General features: G+C 50.0%; 1 protein-coding gene across 2 annotated transcripts; it reads right to left on the reverse strand.

Annotated features, from left to right (window-relative positions):
- Positions 1-1101: 1101 nt before the first annotated feature.
- On the reverse strand, positions 1102-12187 carry PHB1 (prohibitin 1). Of its 2 annotated transcripts, none has more exons than XM_007128528.4 (7): positions 12117-12187; positions 10563-10677; positions 8693-8854; positions 6176-6318; positions 5924-6040; positions 3594-3689; positions 1102-2243 (listed from the first exon to the last, which is right to left on the reverse strand). In XM_007128528.4, the coding sequence occupies exons 2-7, from the start codon at positions 10648-10650 to the stop codon at positions 2031-2033; spliced, it is 819 nt and encodes a 272-aa protein (XP_007128590.1). In that variant the 5' UTR covers positions 10651-10677; positions 12117-12187; the 3' UTR covers positions 1102-2030. The 2 variants fall into 2 exon arrangements, with proteins under 2 accessions (XP_007128590.1, XP_007128591.1); XM_007128529.3 differs by lacking the exon at positions 12117-12187 and adding an exon at positions 12040-12059.
- Between the last annotated feature and the right edge of the window lie 2570 nt (positions 12188-14757).

The raw sequence follows: 14757 nt of genomic DNA on the forward strand, positions 1-14757 counted from the left end.
GCAGTCATGCTCTTTCTGCTCCAGTCTCTCACGCGTTTTGTGAGTCCGGGCACCTCACCGCTCGCAGGTCTCACTACTCTTACAGCACAAAACACAGGTGGGAAGAGCTAACCTGAGATAACTGATGCCAGGGAGGTGGTGAGGCGACGGGCTAGATGAGGCTCGCCCAGCATCAAACAGAACGAAGCTTTGGTGGGAGGTTCAGCCGAGGGTCAGGAGCCCATCGCACACCTGTCTGTGTGCTCACAAGGGTGGCAAAGAATGAGATCCCTGGGGAGAGGGCCTGGGAGGGGAGCGCGGTGCGGCGCTGGGAGAACTCAGTCTCCAGCCCACCCTAAATCTGTGCATCCGTCCCATTTCCCAGCTGACAGCTGGCCCTATCACTGGGAGAGGAAATGCAGAATCCAGGTCAGAGACCAGCCTGCAGAGTCCTCTTAAGAGACCACTCTCCTTGGCCAGGTGGTGAGCTGGGGATTAAACCGAGAGCAGAGGTTAAAGCAGTCAACGTGAGTGCTCACTGCACGTTATTTCCATTTCATTCCTAAAAGGACTGAGATGGGTGACTGGCACGGCCCATTTCTCAATAGTAGGTCCGCTTTCCCTCCCCACCAAAGTGCATAAACCTGCCCCCCGTTCAAAGGCAAAGGCTTTTCTTCATCGAAGCGAAGAAGAAGCAATACAAGCCCACAACAGGCAGGGCACCCGAAGCCGTCTCATGTATGTAAAAGTCTAACCAGAGTGCACCGAGGGCTTGGCACACGTGTTATTTTGTCAACCCCTCATTTAGGGGGTGGGCCTACAACTTTGCAGTTGGCCCCAAAAGCCACAGGGGAAGTTAACGAACCTCCACCACCCCTCACTTCCTAAGAACCCACTTAACAACAAACCTCACTTGACACCGATTCATTTCAGGCTGGGATGGATCTGGAACACGGCACAAAGTGTTTTCTGAAACCAAAGCATTTTCTGCCCTGCTGGAGGTTCTGTCCTAGCCGGTGATACAAACGTGCACACAAAAACTGCTAGAATGCTCTGTTCTGATCCCACGGTTCCCCCCCCCCCCCCCCCCCCACACCCAAAAAAACCCCATTAAGACTGAGCTGGAAGGTCTGGGTGTCATTTATTGATAGCAGTTTACACACATTTGTTTTCTTCCCGTGGTTGTTTCCTTCAAGGCACAGGCACAGAGCCCTCTAGAAAGGGCAGTCTCTGAACAAGGGAAGCCAGGAACGCAGGATGCACACGTCTTTGGCAGGCCCATGCAGCCCCGGCCGGATGCAATCCTTCAAGCTGGAAATCCGCCGGGTATTTGAGACACCAAGGTGGGAGCTGGAGAGGAAGGCCAGAGGACTCACATCTTGGTCCAGGCCTGCTCTCTCATTATCCAAGTCCATTCCAGTTTTAGGACCCTGGGGTGGGGGTAAGGCAGCAAATCAGCCCACCCACCTTCACAGGGGCAGATTCTTCAATCCGTGCTTCCGCTGGCCCCGCAGTTAAAGAGAATCGGCCTATGGTAAGAGACAGATCGCTTCCTCTCCGACCCTCCCCAGCACCTCTCTTCAGCTGGGTCTGTGAAGGAACCACTGGAAAAAGCCGAGGCCTGTGTTCGTTGTTGTTCAGGTGCGCGTGCCGTCTTCCTCAAATCATGAATAAAAGATAGGTTGGGGGCTACCAGTTTACTCGGGCCGCCCACTGACTCCCAGCTCATCACACTCATGGCCCTGCCTGTCTTCTGCCAACTGCCAGTGCCTAGGCTGGAGTGCCAGCAGGCCCCAGAGACGGGAGCCAAGCTGGTCTGTGTAGGCACTTGGCAACTCTGGGTAGGGAGGTGGATAAAAAAAAGGGGATGGAAATGAGAAGAGTGAAAGAGCTTCACCTGATCGAGTAATTAGAGATCTGAAGTGATTTTACTTTTATTTCCTTCACTTTAAGCCAATCATGAAGCTTCACAGTGATTTCTGGGGCGGGAGAGGAAGGTGGTCGTGAGCGTCACGGGGGCTGTGGTCCAGATGGCCCAGGAGGTGCGGGTCTCACTGGGGCAGCTGGAGGAGCACCGACTGCCCAGTGGGCAGGTAGGTGATGTTCCGGGAGCGCGACAGCTGGTACGCGATGTCCTCGGCCGCCTCCAGCTTGCGCAGCTCGATCAGGCCGTCGCCTGCGGTGGCGAGCGAGTCGGCGATCAGCTCCGCGGCCTTGGAGTCGCCCTCCGCAGAGATGATGGCTGCCTTCTTCTGCTGCTCAGCCTACGGGGGTGGAAGCAGGGAGACCGAGATCACACCTTGGGGTGCTGGACGGCGGCTACAGCCCCAAAAGGACCACGTTAGGCGCCCTCACCGGGTCCCGAAGGAACTCTGGGACTTTACCTCCCCCTCCAGACAGGGTCAACAAGCACTGTCCACCCAATCCTCCTCTCTCCTGTCATGCCACGGTAGGGACACATTTCTGTTGGCTCTATAAATAGCTGTCTTACGTAAAAGTCCTCAGTAATATGAATAGCAACCCAGTCCAGCCCCATACTCCGAGGCAGGAGGACCCCAGGCCAAGGAAAGCAGGAGAGAAAGAAAGATGGAATTAGTACTCATCTTTCCCTCCAGCCCCAAGCCAAAGCGACTTTCATCAGAACCAGTGCAGCTGAGGAGGAGCAGGCTCTACAGGACGCTCCCTAAAGTTGCTCCTGGGCTAAACTGGTTCCCGACCAGGAACTCAGGCACCCAGAACGAGACCTCCTGGCTTTCCCTACCCTTATCAACCGGATGACGTCTATCTGCACTGCATGACCTTCAGAAGTACGGGAGGAGAACACAGTGCGGAGCCTCTCTGAGATTAACATACAGCCGTTCCACTGAGGTTCTGGGACTGTCCACTCAACAAATGTTTATTGATACCTAGAATCTATCCCATGCATGGTTTGGGACATGTTCTAGGTGCTGCAGAGAGGCAGAAAAAAGTGGAAAAAGAAAAAAATAAGTCTCCATCCACATGGAGTTTATGTTCTCTAAAGTTAAATGTCTACCCATATACCTCTCTTTTGCCTGATTCTAAGGACTAAGGTGTCCTGGATGAGGAAATAAAAATCCAAGAGCATCAGTGGTGGGGAGAAGGGAATATATGACATAAATACACCTTTGCAAAGACCAAAAGACCAGGCCCTATGCAACTATATTGCGTCCCAGCACACTCTGACACATCTGGATGGATTTAGTGCTTGAAAAAAATCCAGTGATGACAGCGCACCTGGTGCAACATTTGATCCCTTTTGCTGTCAGCTTTCACCGTGTAACCACAGTCAGAAATGATCTCTCAGTGAAGCTGAAAGTATTCCAGAAGAAACATTTTTATTGGTGGGAGTGTTTTTGATCTTAGGGATGTGGAAAAAAAAATTACCCTTCAGTGATTTAAGAACACAACTTCACATATCCCTGACTAGACCCCGAAGACTCTGGAACCAATTGCAAGAGTACAGCCCCTTCAATCCCCTTCCGATGATCCCGGAAGAGATGACAGATGATGAATTTCCAGGCCACCCAGCAAACAGGGAGGCCGAGCACAGGAGAAAGGGGAGAGATGCTCCTGCCATCTGGTTGAGTGCTCACCTTTTCCACCACAAATCTGGCCCTCTCTGCTTCCTGCTGAGCCACCTGTTTGGCTTCCACCGCTTCTGTGAACTCCTTCCCGAAGGTCAGATGCGTCTAAGGGGAGAGAGTGAGCACGAGATGAGGCAGAGTAATGGCTTCGACAGCGCTGCTGCAGGGCCCCCACGGCCGCTGGAGGAAGAGGCCACAAATGGCTCTAGCAGCTGGAGACAACGTGAGGTCAGAACGCCCTTCCACTTCCACATCCGTGCCCAAACTGAGTTCACACCCCAGAATCCTCGGCAGCCCCAAGTGCTCCTGTACCTCATTCTGGCACCCTCAGGTAGAACACAGCCCACGGGCACCAGAAGGTATCTACTCGATTGACCACCTCCCTAGGGGAGGAGACCTGTGGGTTCCAGGACCCCCACCACTGACTAGGGCTCTTCCAAGGTCCTTTGACGGCCTGCTTGAAACCCCCAGAGAAGCCAGATGGAAAACTGAGCCCCTGAGAGTGAGGGATGCAGCTGGTTCTCAGGGATTCAAGAGTGTGATGCTCTCTGCTTATGACTTAACCAGTCCACTGCTTTCTCACAGCATCTCCACCACAAAACAGGAAGAGGACGAGAGAGAGAGAGAGAGACGATTTCCAAATCATGATTTGCAAATCATGGTATTTCCTATGTGTGAGTGCTTCTGATAAAGGGTTTAAAAGAAAGAGAAGGCAAGTAAAGATACTGCTTCGGGTGAAGATTTACAATTCTGATTATGCATAGGTCTTCCCTAACAACACGAGTGACCGAGACTTCGCTGAAGTGACTATCTGTAATGACAGTGCAAACAACGGAAACAGATCTCAGCACTGCTAATGCCTAGTCTAATTTATTTATCTATCTATATTTTTTATTAAAAGGGAAGAATAAAGGGGATTACAGCATTGGTTTTGCTACCAAATTCTACTTGTTTCATTTCCTCCACTACCCTCCCAACCTCTGCTTTAAAAAAAGAAAATAAGCAGCTCAAAACTTCTCCTGAAGAGTAAATCCCAGTCCAATGTCTTCCAGAATTTTTAACACTCCTAACTCTTATTTAAACTGCAGCTGTTCTAGCTTGCCTGCTCCATTTCTGGACTCTTGTTCAAAGTCTGGGAAAGAAAATACAATCCTGAGCAATGAAAATGAAACGCGTAATTAAGGAATAGAATTTCTTTCTAAAAGGGCCAGCTGAGGGCAGCAAATTCCCCATGAAACCTAATTTTCTTCTCACACCTCTTAGATACGGTTTCTTGCGGTCAACCCCCATTTCCCGAGAATGGGGTATGTGGTTAAAGTCTAGCAAAATGCCAAGCTTCTCCTTAGGCTTTTACTTAGTGTGTTCTCACAGCCAGTGTTTAGTTTAACACTAAGTGGGAGAGCCTGAGGAACCACTCTGGTCCAAGGAGCCAAACGGCCGCAGCCTGGCGTCTTGCCAGTAGAGGGAGCCCACGAGCCCTTCCACGGCTGGATGGCAGTTGCTGCAAGTGGAGCAGTGCCCTGGGGTGAGCGCAGGGCATGTAGAGTGTTACCGTTTAAACAGCTGCACAGATGCTGAGGGGAAAGCTGTGCCTTTCCCCAGCGACGCACAGGAGAATGGAACGGGAAACACTCTGCCTCACTACCTGAACAAATCACTCCAAACGTTTTCCCCCGGAGAATCAGAAACACGACCCCTTCCCCTCACCCTCCTCGATCTGAAATGCTATCCTGCCTGTATTGCTTTCTGTCTGCATTGCGGCATTCAGTGTCATATAAATACACAGACCACACAGTCTCAAGAGGATAGCTTATGCCTCAGAGATGCCCCCTGCCTCCCATACCAGGCTTTGGGAAACAGAACCATTCATTTATACTGTATCACCTTTCATGGGGAGGTCCCAGAGCTCACTTCGCTGCACTTTTAGACCCTAGGTGTTAGGAAATTCCCCGGGGTCAGGCTGGGAGGTCTGTGCTAGGGAGAACGGCTATCCAAGCTGTTCTCTGGTCTCTACCGGGCAATTTCTGCCTGTGTCGAACAGGGTTAACACGACATCACTTCCTGGGGCGCTCGGGGGAACATTCAGTTTGGCGAAGGTGAAAAATCTAGTGGTCAGGGCCAAAAATTAAAAGAAAAATGTCTGTGGCACAGGGGAGGTAAAAGAACCTTCTTCTGAAAACAAACCCAAGGAGACGGCCACATGCCACCAAGAAGGTTCCATGTTTTCAAGCCTTCACCGAGGAAAGTGGAAGGCAGGACCTCACAGTGTCTCCCCAGGTATGGAACCAGGCACCCTCCCCTGCAGGCACCCTCCCCTGCAGGCACCCCAAGACCCTTACCAAGGATACGTCATCCAGGATGAGCCCAAAGGTTGCTGCTCGCTCCGTGAGGTCATCGCTCACCTGTCTGGAGACCAGCTCTCTCTGGGTGATCAGTTCTCCAGCATCAAAGCGAGCCTGGTTCCAAGGGAGGACAGAGGAGCCGGTAAGGATAATGAGGAAGCAGAGTCCCAAGCAGTCACCGCCAAGCTCTTCCTGCCGCCTAGCGATCTCCTGGCGGCTGGGCTCGGGGCCGAGGCCCTGCTCACTCACCACCACGGACTTGAGGATCTCTGTGGTGATGGACGGTAGCACGCGCTCGTCATAGTCCTCTCCGATGCTGGTGAAGATGCGGGGAAGCTGGCTGGCAACCGGCCGGAAGAGGATGCGCAAGGTGATGTTGACATTCTGTAAATCTGAGGGTAGGGGAGAAGTGCTGGCGTTAAAACTAAAAACCAAAGTGGCCTTCTATGACCTCTCCTACCCCAAGTTTGCTAGAATTTATAAGCAAAGTTGCTGATGATCAGGTCCTAGAGGGTGAGGGGCACCTGTGCGCGGTCTCCCTGGTAGAGAACCCAGCACGGCGTCAGCGTTAAGAACTTCTCAAAGGATTCTGGTGATGACAGCTTTTCAGTGTGTCCCGAATGCCCCCTGATATAAGCAAATTCAGATTGTATGTCTCATAGTTGCCATGGAAATGCCTGGAACACTGACTATTTTAAGAAAACAGATAGGCCACTGCCAAGAATTCTAGGGTAAGGCCTCTCCAAGGCGCAGTGAACGTGGCCCGAGGCAGGAGCGTGCCTCAGAGAGGTGACCGTGGGTCCAGCAGACGAGCAGTCTAAGGCCTGGCTGCAGCCTCAACTCTGCTGTTTACTGATTACGCGGGCTCACTAAGCCTTAGCCTATCTCAGCTTATTTCCTCACATGTAAGAATGGGGATGATTTCATCTGCCTCCCAGGCATGTTGGGAGAAACCAAAGGAGGAAACAGATATAAAAGCACTCTGTCAAATGCGCAACAGATGTAAGGGGTTATCAGACTCATCTAGAGGCCGTGTCTCATTACTTGGCCGAGTCAAAGGACCCAGGGAGGGAATTACAACTTCCCCTGACAATGCAGTCCTGCTTGGGCGTAGCCTGGAGCTAGGGCACTGGCACAGCCTGCTTGCAGTCGTCAACAATATGGACCAAACGCCCAGGAGACGAGTTCTGAACCAGGCACCAGAGTGGGAAATGGTTATACACCCGTCCCTGATCTCTGCAAGTTCCTATCAAGTTTTGAAGATAGGTGTATAATGTATCCTGAAAACAACTGCAAAACAGGAGAGAAAGAAATCCCAGAAAGGCGGAAAGTTCAGAACTAGGCCTTTAAGTTAAAATATGATGTTTCTTGATTAACCCCACCCCACCGTTGATTTCCTCTGATGTGGTAGGCAGGCCAGACCCTTTACAGGAGGCTCCTCCTCTCCCTGGCCGGGAGCGACAGGACAGATTGGTCAACACCAATGTACCCTTTCCCCTCCTCTGCCCGACGCACTTCTCATCCTGAAGTGCCAGTGCCGACGCACACTCCTCACAGGAGCTCTCTTCTCTGCTTCCCCTCCATGCTGTAGTCACCACGCCCCACTCTAATGCCTGTCCACATGGCTATCTCCCTAGCTAGACCAAGCCCCTAAAGGCTCCCGCTTTAGTCAACTTTGAACTGCCCCAACCTCTGACCCAGCACAAAGCCTGGCACCATCACAGAAAGCAACCATCTGCTGAGGAACAGCAACATCCACGCAACCCTCTCCTCCCGCTGCACAGGAACGTCACGGCCGAGACAGCATCTGCCATTCCGTTTACTGCCTGTGCACCTCCACGCGTACGATGGGGGGAGAACCACGACATCAATTCATTTTAGGCTCCAACTGGGAAGCCAGTGGCGTGTCAGACCAGATTGCTCTCAGGGATGCGGGCCTTGGCCCGTGAGGTAACAATGTGAGGGCAGCACTGCTGGAAACAGAGGCCTTGGAAAGCAAGGCAAAGGGTAAGTCAGCTGTGAAGGCAAACAGAACGGCTGGAGAAGAGTTTACAGTCACCCTGGGTGACAAGAACTGATGGGAAGGGTCAACCGAGGGAGCAAAGGCACAATTTAGATTTCTTTAAAATCGGGCTGCTATGTAACTCTTGAAGTATATCTTTGTTCATTTCTCTAAATTTGTACAACTGTGTGTGTATTCTAAGTATACAGGCATATATACCTCATTTTCTTGAGCTTCACAGACACTGCGTTTTTCACAAATTGAAGGTGTGGGGCAACCCTGTGTCAAACAAGTCTATCGGCACCATTTTTCTAACAGCACCTGCTCACTTCACGTCTCTGTCACATTTTGGCAATTCTTGCAATATTTCAAACTTTCCCAACATTATTATGTTTGCTATGGCGATCTGATGATGGTTAGCATTTGTTAGCCATAAAGTATTTTTTAATTAAGGTACTGTATATATATTGCTCCTTTAGAGATAAAGCTATTGCACCCATAACAGGCTACAGTATGGGGTGGACTACATGCACTGGGAAACCAAAATATTCGTGTGACTCGCTTCATCACAATACGTGCTTCGTTGCGGTGGTCTGGAACCGAACTCACAACATCTCTGAGGTATGCCTGTATATTTGTAGCCACATAAAACTCTTCACGGAAAATATGCCAGGAATTCGTATTACGAGCAGTTCAACCCGTTCGGGATCCCACGGCAGCCCTTCCACGCTCTCTACTTTACCTGACCCACAGACAAGACTCACCTTTGCTACCAGTGATTACTGGCACGTTACGTGGTCGAGAGCGGCAGTCAAAGATAATGGGCTTCTGTACCCAAGGGATGAGGAAGTGAGTCCCTTCCCCTACGACAATGTCCTGCACTCCACGGAACCGGTCAAAGATGACAGCTCTGTGCCCAGCATCCACTAGGAATGAAGGATAATGACGGGTCAGAAAGATCCCCTCACCCTTTAACCAAAAGGATCATGGTTTTGAAAGATCCCTGGTGCTTTCCATTCATTTATTAAGTCTCCCCTCTCCTGCTCTTTCTTCCTACACTTCTGGTCTCTAGAGGCCTCTCAACAGCTATAAAACTAAGCAATCATTTCCCATCCCACATGTCCTCCCAAGGACTCCGGTAATAGGATCTATTCCTCAGCATCCTTTCTCCTTGAAACAAGTGGCTGCTGATTTTCTGATTAACCACCTCCCAAAACTTCTTCCTAAAACTCACCAAGGTCTTCGCTGTTACCACAGTCCACCCTGGTTCCAATTTAACTCAGTGTTTCCGGAAGCAGCATCCTCCCTATGGCAATCCTAAAATTTGGAAGGACCCACTTTTTCTTTCCAATAGCTTGGTTTCTCTAAGGTTTGAAGGGGTTATAGAGCTGTCTTGCTGATTCAGAAAGAAATCAGTAATGGTGACTACTCTTTAGCTATGCAGGGGTGGCCAAAAAGATCAGAGTATAAAGCTCTGCCATAGAAGGAGAGCAGGCTTTTCTTTCTTTCTTTTTTTTTTTTAAGATAAATTTATTTATTTTATTTTTATTTATTTTATTTTTGGCTGCGTTGGGTCTTCACCGCACGCGGGCTTTCTCTAGTCGTGGTGAGCGGGGGCTACTCTTCGTTGTGGTACATGGGCTTCTCACAGCAGTGTTGTGGAGCACAGGCTCTAGGCGCGTGGGCTTCAGTAGTTGTGGCACACGGGCTCAGTAATTGTGGCTCACGGGCTCTAGAGAGCAGGCTCAGTAGTTGTGGCACATGGGCTTAGTTGCTCCATGGCATGTGGGATCTTCCTGGGCCAGGGATCGAACCCATGTCTCCTGCATTGGCAGGCGGATTCTTAACCACTGTGCCACCAGGGCAGCCTGAGAGCAGGCTTTTCTGACCAGCCGCTTTCTGTCTCTGCCTTTTTGGACATTACAGTTGGCCCAAACACCTTCACTCTGAAAGTAATCCTCCTCTTGTCAGGGTCACACATGAGGTGGTCGATCTACTGCTACTTTCCAACAGTGAAAGCTGGAGAATATCAGAGGTAGAGGGGGTCTTAGACATAAACCAGTTCAATCCTGTGGCTTGACCAATGAGAAAGCTGAGGCCTGGGGAGGGGAAAGTGACTTGCCTAAGGTCACACAGAAAAGTGGAAAAGCCAGCTTAAACACCCAGCACACTGTTAAAAGCTGGGCAGTGCATCTCAAAGATAGTTTCTCTGGAAAGACTCAACCACAGCAGAGCAAAAGCTCCTGCTCAGGACAAGGTCACCAAAGGGCTAAAACCCTTGCTGAGTTATTCCACACACAGGCTGAAGAGAACAAACGAGCTCTCCATTTCAGCTGGCCAGCGAAATCCTGGCACTCTGCTGCAGCATCACTTTAAATTCACAAGAGCAGGTGGAAACGTCCACCTGGGCTGGGAGGCTCTTGGTGAATAAAGGCTCTGAGAGAACCTATGGCTACAAGGACAGAGGCCCTGATGACAATGCAACCATATGGTGCAGGATGGCAGTAGGTGAGCCCTCTTGGTCACAAACACATTCACGGACAGCGGCTGCCAACAGGAGTGTCACACAGGCTATGAAGACCAATAGAAGTCCTCTGGCAAAGGGCAGTGACCCACCACCCCTCAGTGCCTCACCATTATACAAGGCAGAGTTCACCACGCCTCCTGCAACGGCTAAGGCCAGGCCAAACTTGCCAATGGACTCAAACACTTTGGCAGCCATGTCTCCTTCTGCTGGGCCCGCTCACACCTAAGTGGGTAAAAACAAAACAAACAAAACAATTCAATCCCAAAATCCTCAGAGTAAAGCCCTCTCTGAGGCATCACATGTACCTGTCGAGTTGGCTATTTCTTTCCCCACTCGAGAGCTCTAAATTGTCGACGGAAGGACATTTCATAAATAACACCCTGCAGCTTGTGTAAGTGTATACTCAATTCCTCTGCGCTTCTTTCTTCTTTCTCTACTACTTAAGAAAAGGGGTCTGGGGTCCTTGGTTCAAAATGGGAAGGAGGCATGGGCTTGATACCCATAGAGAACTTAGCCTCACACCTAACACCCTCCCATTTCCTGGACAGTCAGGCCCCAGGAGAGCGGCTGCGTGGCTGGTTCTGTACAATTCTGGTTCAGAAAAGCATGTGATTCCAAGAACAAAATAACAATAACAGCTGACCTTTACACTAGGCAGTCTTCTAACAGCAATTTCCATATTTAATCCTCACACCAACCCGTATGAAGTAGATAACTACAGATGAGGAAACTGAGGCACACAGAGATGTTAAGTTACACCAGGAGCCTAAGATCACGCAGCTATGAGGAGGGCAACCAGGATCAGAACCTAGAGGTCTAATTCTAGAAGGCACATCTTAACTCCTCACCACGCGTCTTCTCAACATCAGGTGTTAAGAATGACCTGTTATGGGCTTCCCTGGTGGCGCAGTGGTTGCGCGTCCGCCTGCCGATGCAGGGGAACCGGGTTCGCGCCCCGGTATGGGAGGATCCCACATGCCACGGAGCGGCTGGGCCCGTGAGCCATGGCCGCTGAGCCTGCGCGTCCGGAGCCTGTGCTCCGCAACGGGAGAGGCCACAACAGAGGAAGGCCCGCATACCACAAAAAAAAAAAAAAAAAAAAGAATGACCTGTTATTATAGAAGCAGGTGCTACATGACGTTCTGGGGCCAACATATCACGAGAACCAATCGGGCCAGAAAGGCCCTAAACAGCTGCACCCCGAGGGAGAGCCCTGGAACGGGTGGGGGTAGGGGGGCTGAGGCGGGGTGGGCGGGAGCACGGCTGACCTCAGTAGAATCTACTCCAGCACTTAACTTTGTCTTGCTCCGCCCCATCGCCGTCGTCCACTTCAGCCTCCCTACCTCCTCCCCAAACCTCAACGTCTCTACCTTCATCTCTCCCCGGGCACTTAAATCTTTCCTGAGACCAGAATGCCCAGTCCCGACCCCTCAGCTTTTCCATTTCTAGGAGCTTCTAGATTATTCCTCACTCTGCCCCCATACACACCTACCTCACTCTACGCAACCCCTGGCTCCTCCCGTGCTCACCCCCTTTCCCCTCCGACACGAGGCGGACCCACGCATGGACCCCGCCCGCCCAAACCTGGGGTTAATGGGAGTGCAGAGGGGGACTGCGGAGACGCCCGGACGCGGGCCGCAGCGGATCCTCTCCATGCTCACCTGCTCCCACTCTGACCTCCACATGAATTCCCCAGACAAACATACTGCGCGTGCGCAGGCCAGCTTCCCCCCTCCCCATTCCCCGCCTTCCTTCCAAGATCCGTGCCTCCGATTGGTGGGGACGAGCGCTGTGCATTCTGGGAAGGGTGGCTTGCAGCCTTACCCTAGTTCCCGGGCTCTTTGCAGATGAACTACAATTTCCAAAAAGCCATGCAGCGGCTGGCCCGCGCTGAAAAACCTTTCTCTTTGGTGGTACTAAAGGTCCAGAGGTTGCCGCAAAGCCTTTTGGGTGCTGTAGTTTCTTGAGGGATAAATGCACGTGCCTGTCCTGAACAGATCTGGAGCCTGCCAGAAGATGGGCGCTAAGGCCTTCGGAAAGAGAGGCTGGGCCTGCTGGCTGGTGGCAGAGAAGGGCAAGGGCAAGTTTAGGGCTGATGAAAGAGGGCGGGTGAGCACGCTGCAGAAAGTCGTGGTGAAGTAACTGGTGGGCTGAGAGATTGAAGGGGTGGCTTCTTTCCAAAGACCTATCTAGAAGCGACCTGAGTTGTGGGACCTTGATTGCCAGACCAGAGAGAACCTTAGAGACCACCTGGACTAGAAAATGAGACCCAGAGAGAGGGAGTCATTCAGGGTCATGCACCAATTAAAAAAGGGGTTGGGCTGAGTCTGGGTCCCGTGGACACATTTTTTTTTTTTTGGTTTAAAAATGGTGGTTAATTTTCTATTGAATTTTTTTTTTTTTTTTTTTTTTTTTTTTTTTTTTTTTTCTCTCAACCACTGCGCCACCAGGGAAGCCCTCTATTGAATTTTATTCATTTATTTTTAATTAATTTTTATTGGAGTATGGTTGCTTTACAATGGTGTGTTAGCCTACACTGCACAACAAAATGAATCAGCCATACACATACAGATATCCCCTCCCTTTTGGACTTCCTTCCCATTTAGGTTACCACACGCATTAGGTAGAGTTCCCTGTGCTATACAGTATGTTCCCATTAGTTATCTATTTCATACATAGTATCAATAATGTATATGTGTCAATCCCAGTCTCCCGATTCCTCCCACCCCACCTCTTTCCCCCTTGGTATCCATACATTTGTTCTCTATTCTGTGTCTCTGCTTTGCAAATAAGATCATCTATACCGTTTTTCTAGATTCCACATATACGCGTTGTTATACGATATTTGCTTTTCTCTTTCTGACTTCACTCTGTATGACACTCTCTAGGTCCATCCACGTCTCTACAATTTCATTCCTTTTTATGGCTGAGTAATTAATATCCCATTGTATATATGTACCACATCTTCTTTATCCATTCCTCTGCTGATGGACATTTAGGTTGCTTCCATGTTCTGGCTATTGTACATAGTGCTGCTATGAACATTGAGGTGCATTGTTTTTTTGAATTATGGTTTTCTCTGGGTATATGCCCAGTAGTGGGATTGTTGGGTCATATGGTAGTTCTATTTTTAGTTTTTTAAGGAATCTCCATACTGTTTTTCGTAGTGGCTGAATCAATTTACATTCCCACCAACAGTGTATAAGGGTTCCCTTTTCTCCACACCCTCTCCAGCACTTATTGTTTGTAGATTTTTTTTTTTTTTTTTTTTTTTGCAGTACGCGGGCCTCTCACTATTCAGGCCCCTCCCGCTGTGGAGCACAGGCTCCGGACGCGCAGGCTCAGCGGCCTGTACATAGTGCTGCTATGAACATTGAGGTGCATTGTTTTTTTGAATTATGGTTTTCTCTGGGTATATGCCCAGTAGTGGGATTGTTGGGTCATATGGTAGTTCTATTTTTAGTTTTTTAAGGAATCTCCATACTGTTTTTCGTAGTGGCTGAATCAATTTACATTCCCACCAACAGTGTATAACCAATTTACATTCTCACGAACAGTGTAAGAGGGTTCCCCTTTCTCCACTCCAGCACTTATTGTTTGTAGATTTTTTTTTTTTTTTTTTTTTTTGCAGTACGCGGGCCTCTCACTATTCAGGCCCCTCCCGCTGTGGAGCACAGGCTCCGGACGCGCAGGCTCAGCGGCCATGGCTCACGGGCCCAGCTGCTCCGCGGCACGTGGGATCCTCCTGGACCGGGGCACGAGCCCATGTACCTTGCATCGGCAGGCGGACTCTCAAGCACTGCGCCACCAGGGAAGCCCTGTTTGTAGATTTTTTGATGATGGTCATTCTGACTGGTGCAAGGTGACATTTCTTTTTTTTTTTTAAGTCTTGTTTGGAGAAGTTGCAAGGATAGTACAGGGAACACATGTTGACTCAAATTCATCTATTGCTAACAATTTGCTCCGTTTGGTTTTTTGATCTAAAACAATAAAACAGCAGGTTATTTTATCAGCAAATTGGCTTTATCTGGGAACAGCAAAGAATTGCAGTTCTGGACATGTAATCTATGGCAACCCACAGGCAAGTCTGTAGAACAAAGGAGAGGACCTTTCTTTTATAGTGGAGAAGGGGGAGTTGGGAGGGGCTGTCATAAACAAAGAGTTGGAGGAAAATGGGAATTTGAAAGTGTAGTGGCTTTTCATTGGCTGAGTTGTGACAGTCTCTTATTGGCCGGGCTGTTGCTGGGCAAGGAGAAATTCAGGCAAAGAGAAAATTTTCCTTCTTCCTGCTGGATAGTAAAG

Source organism: Physeter macrocephalus, unplaced genomic scaffold (genome assembly GCF_002837175.3).
Source record: "Physeter macrocephalus isolate SW-GA unplaced genomic scaffold, ASM283717v5 random_1747, whole genome shotgun sequence".
NCBI lineage: Eukaryota > Metazoa > Chordata > Mammalia > Artiodactyla > Physeteridae > Physeter > Physeter macrocephalus.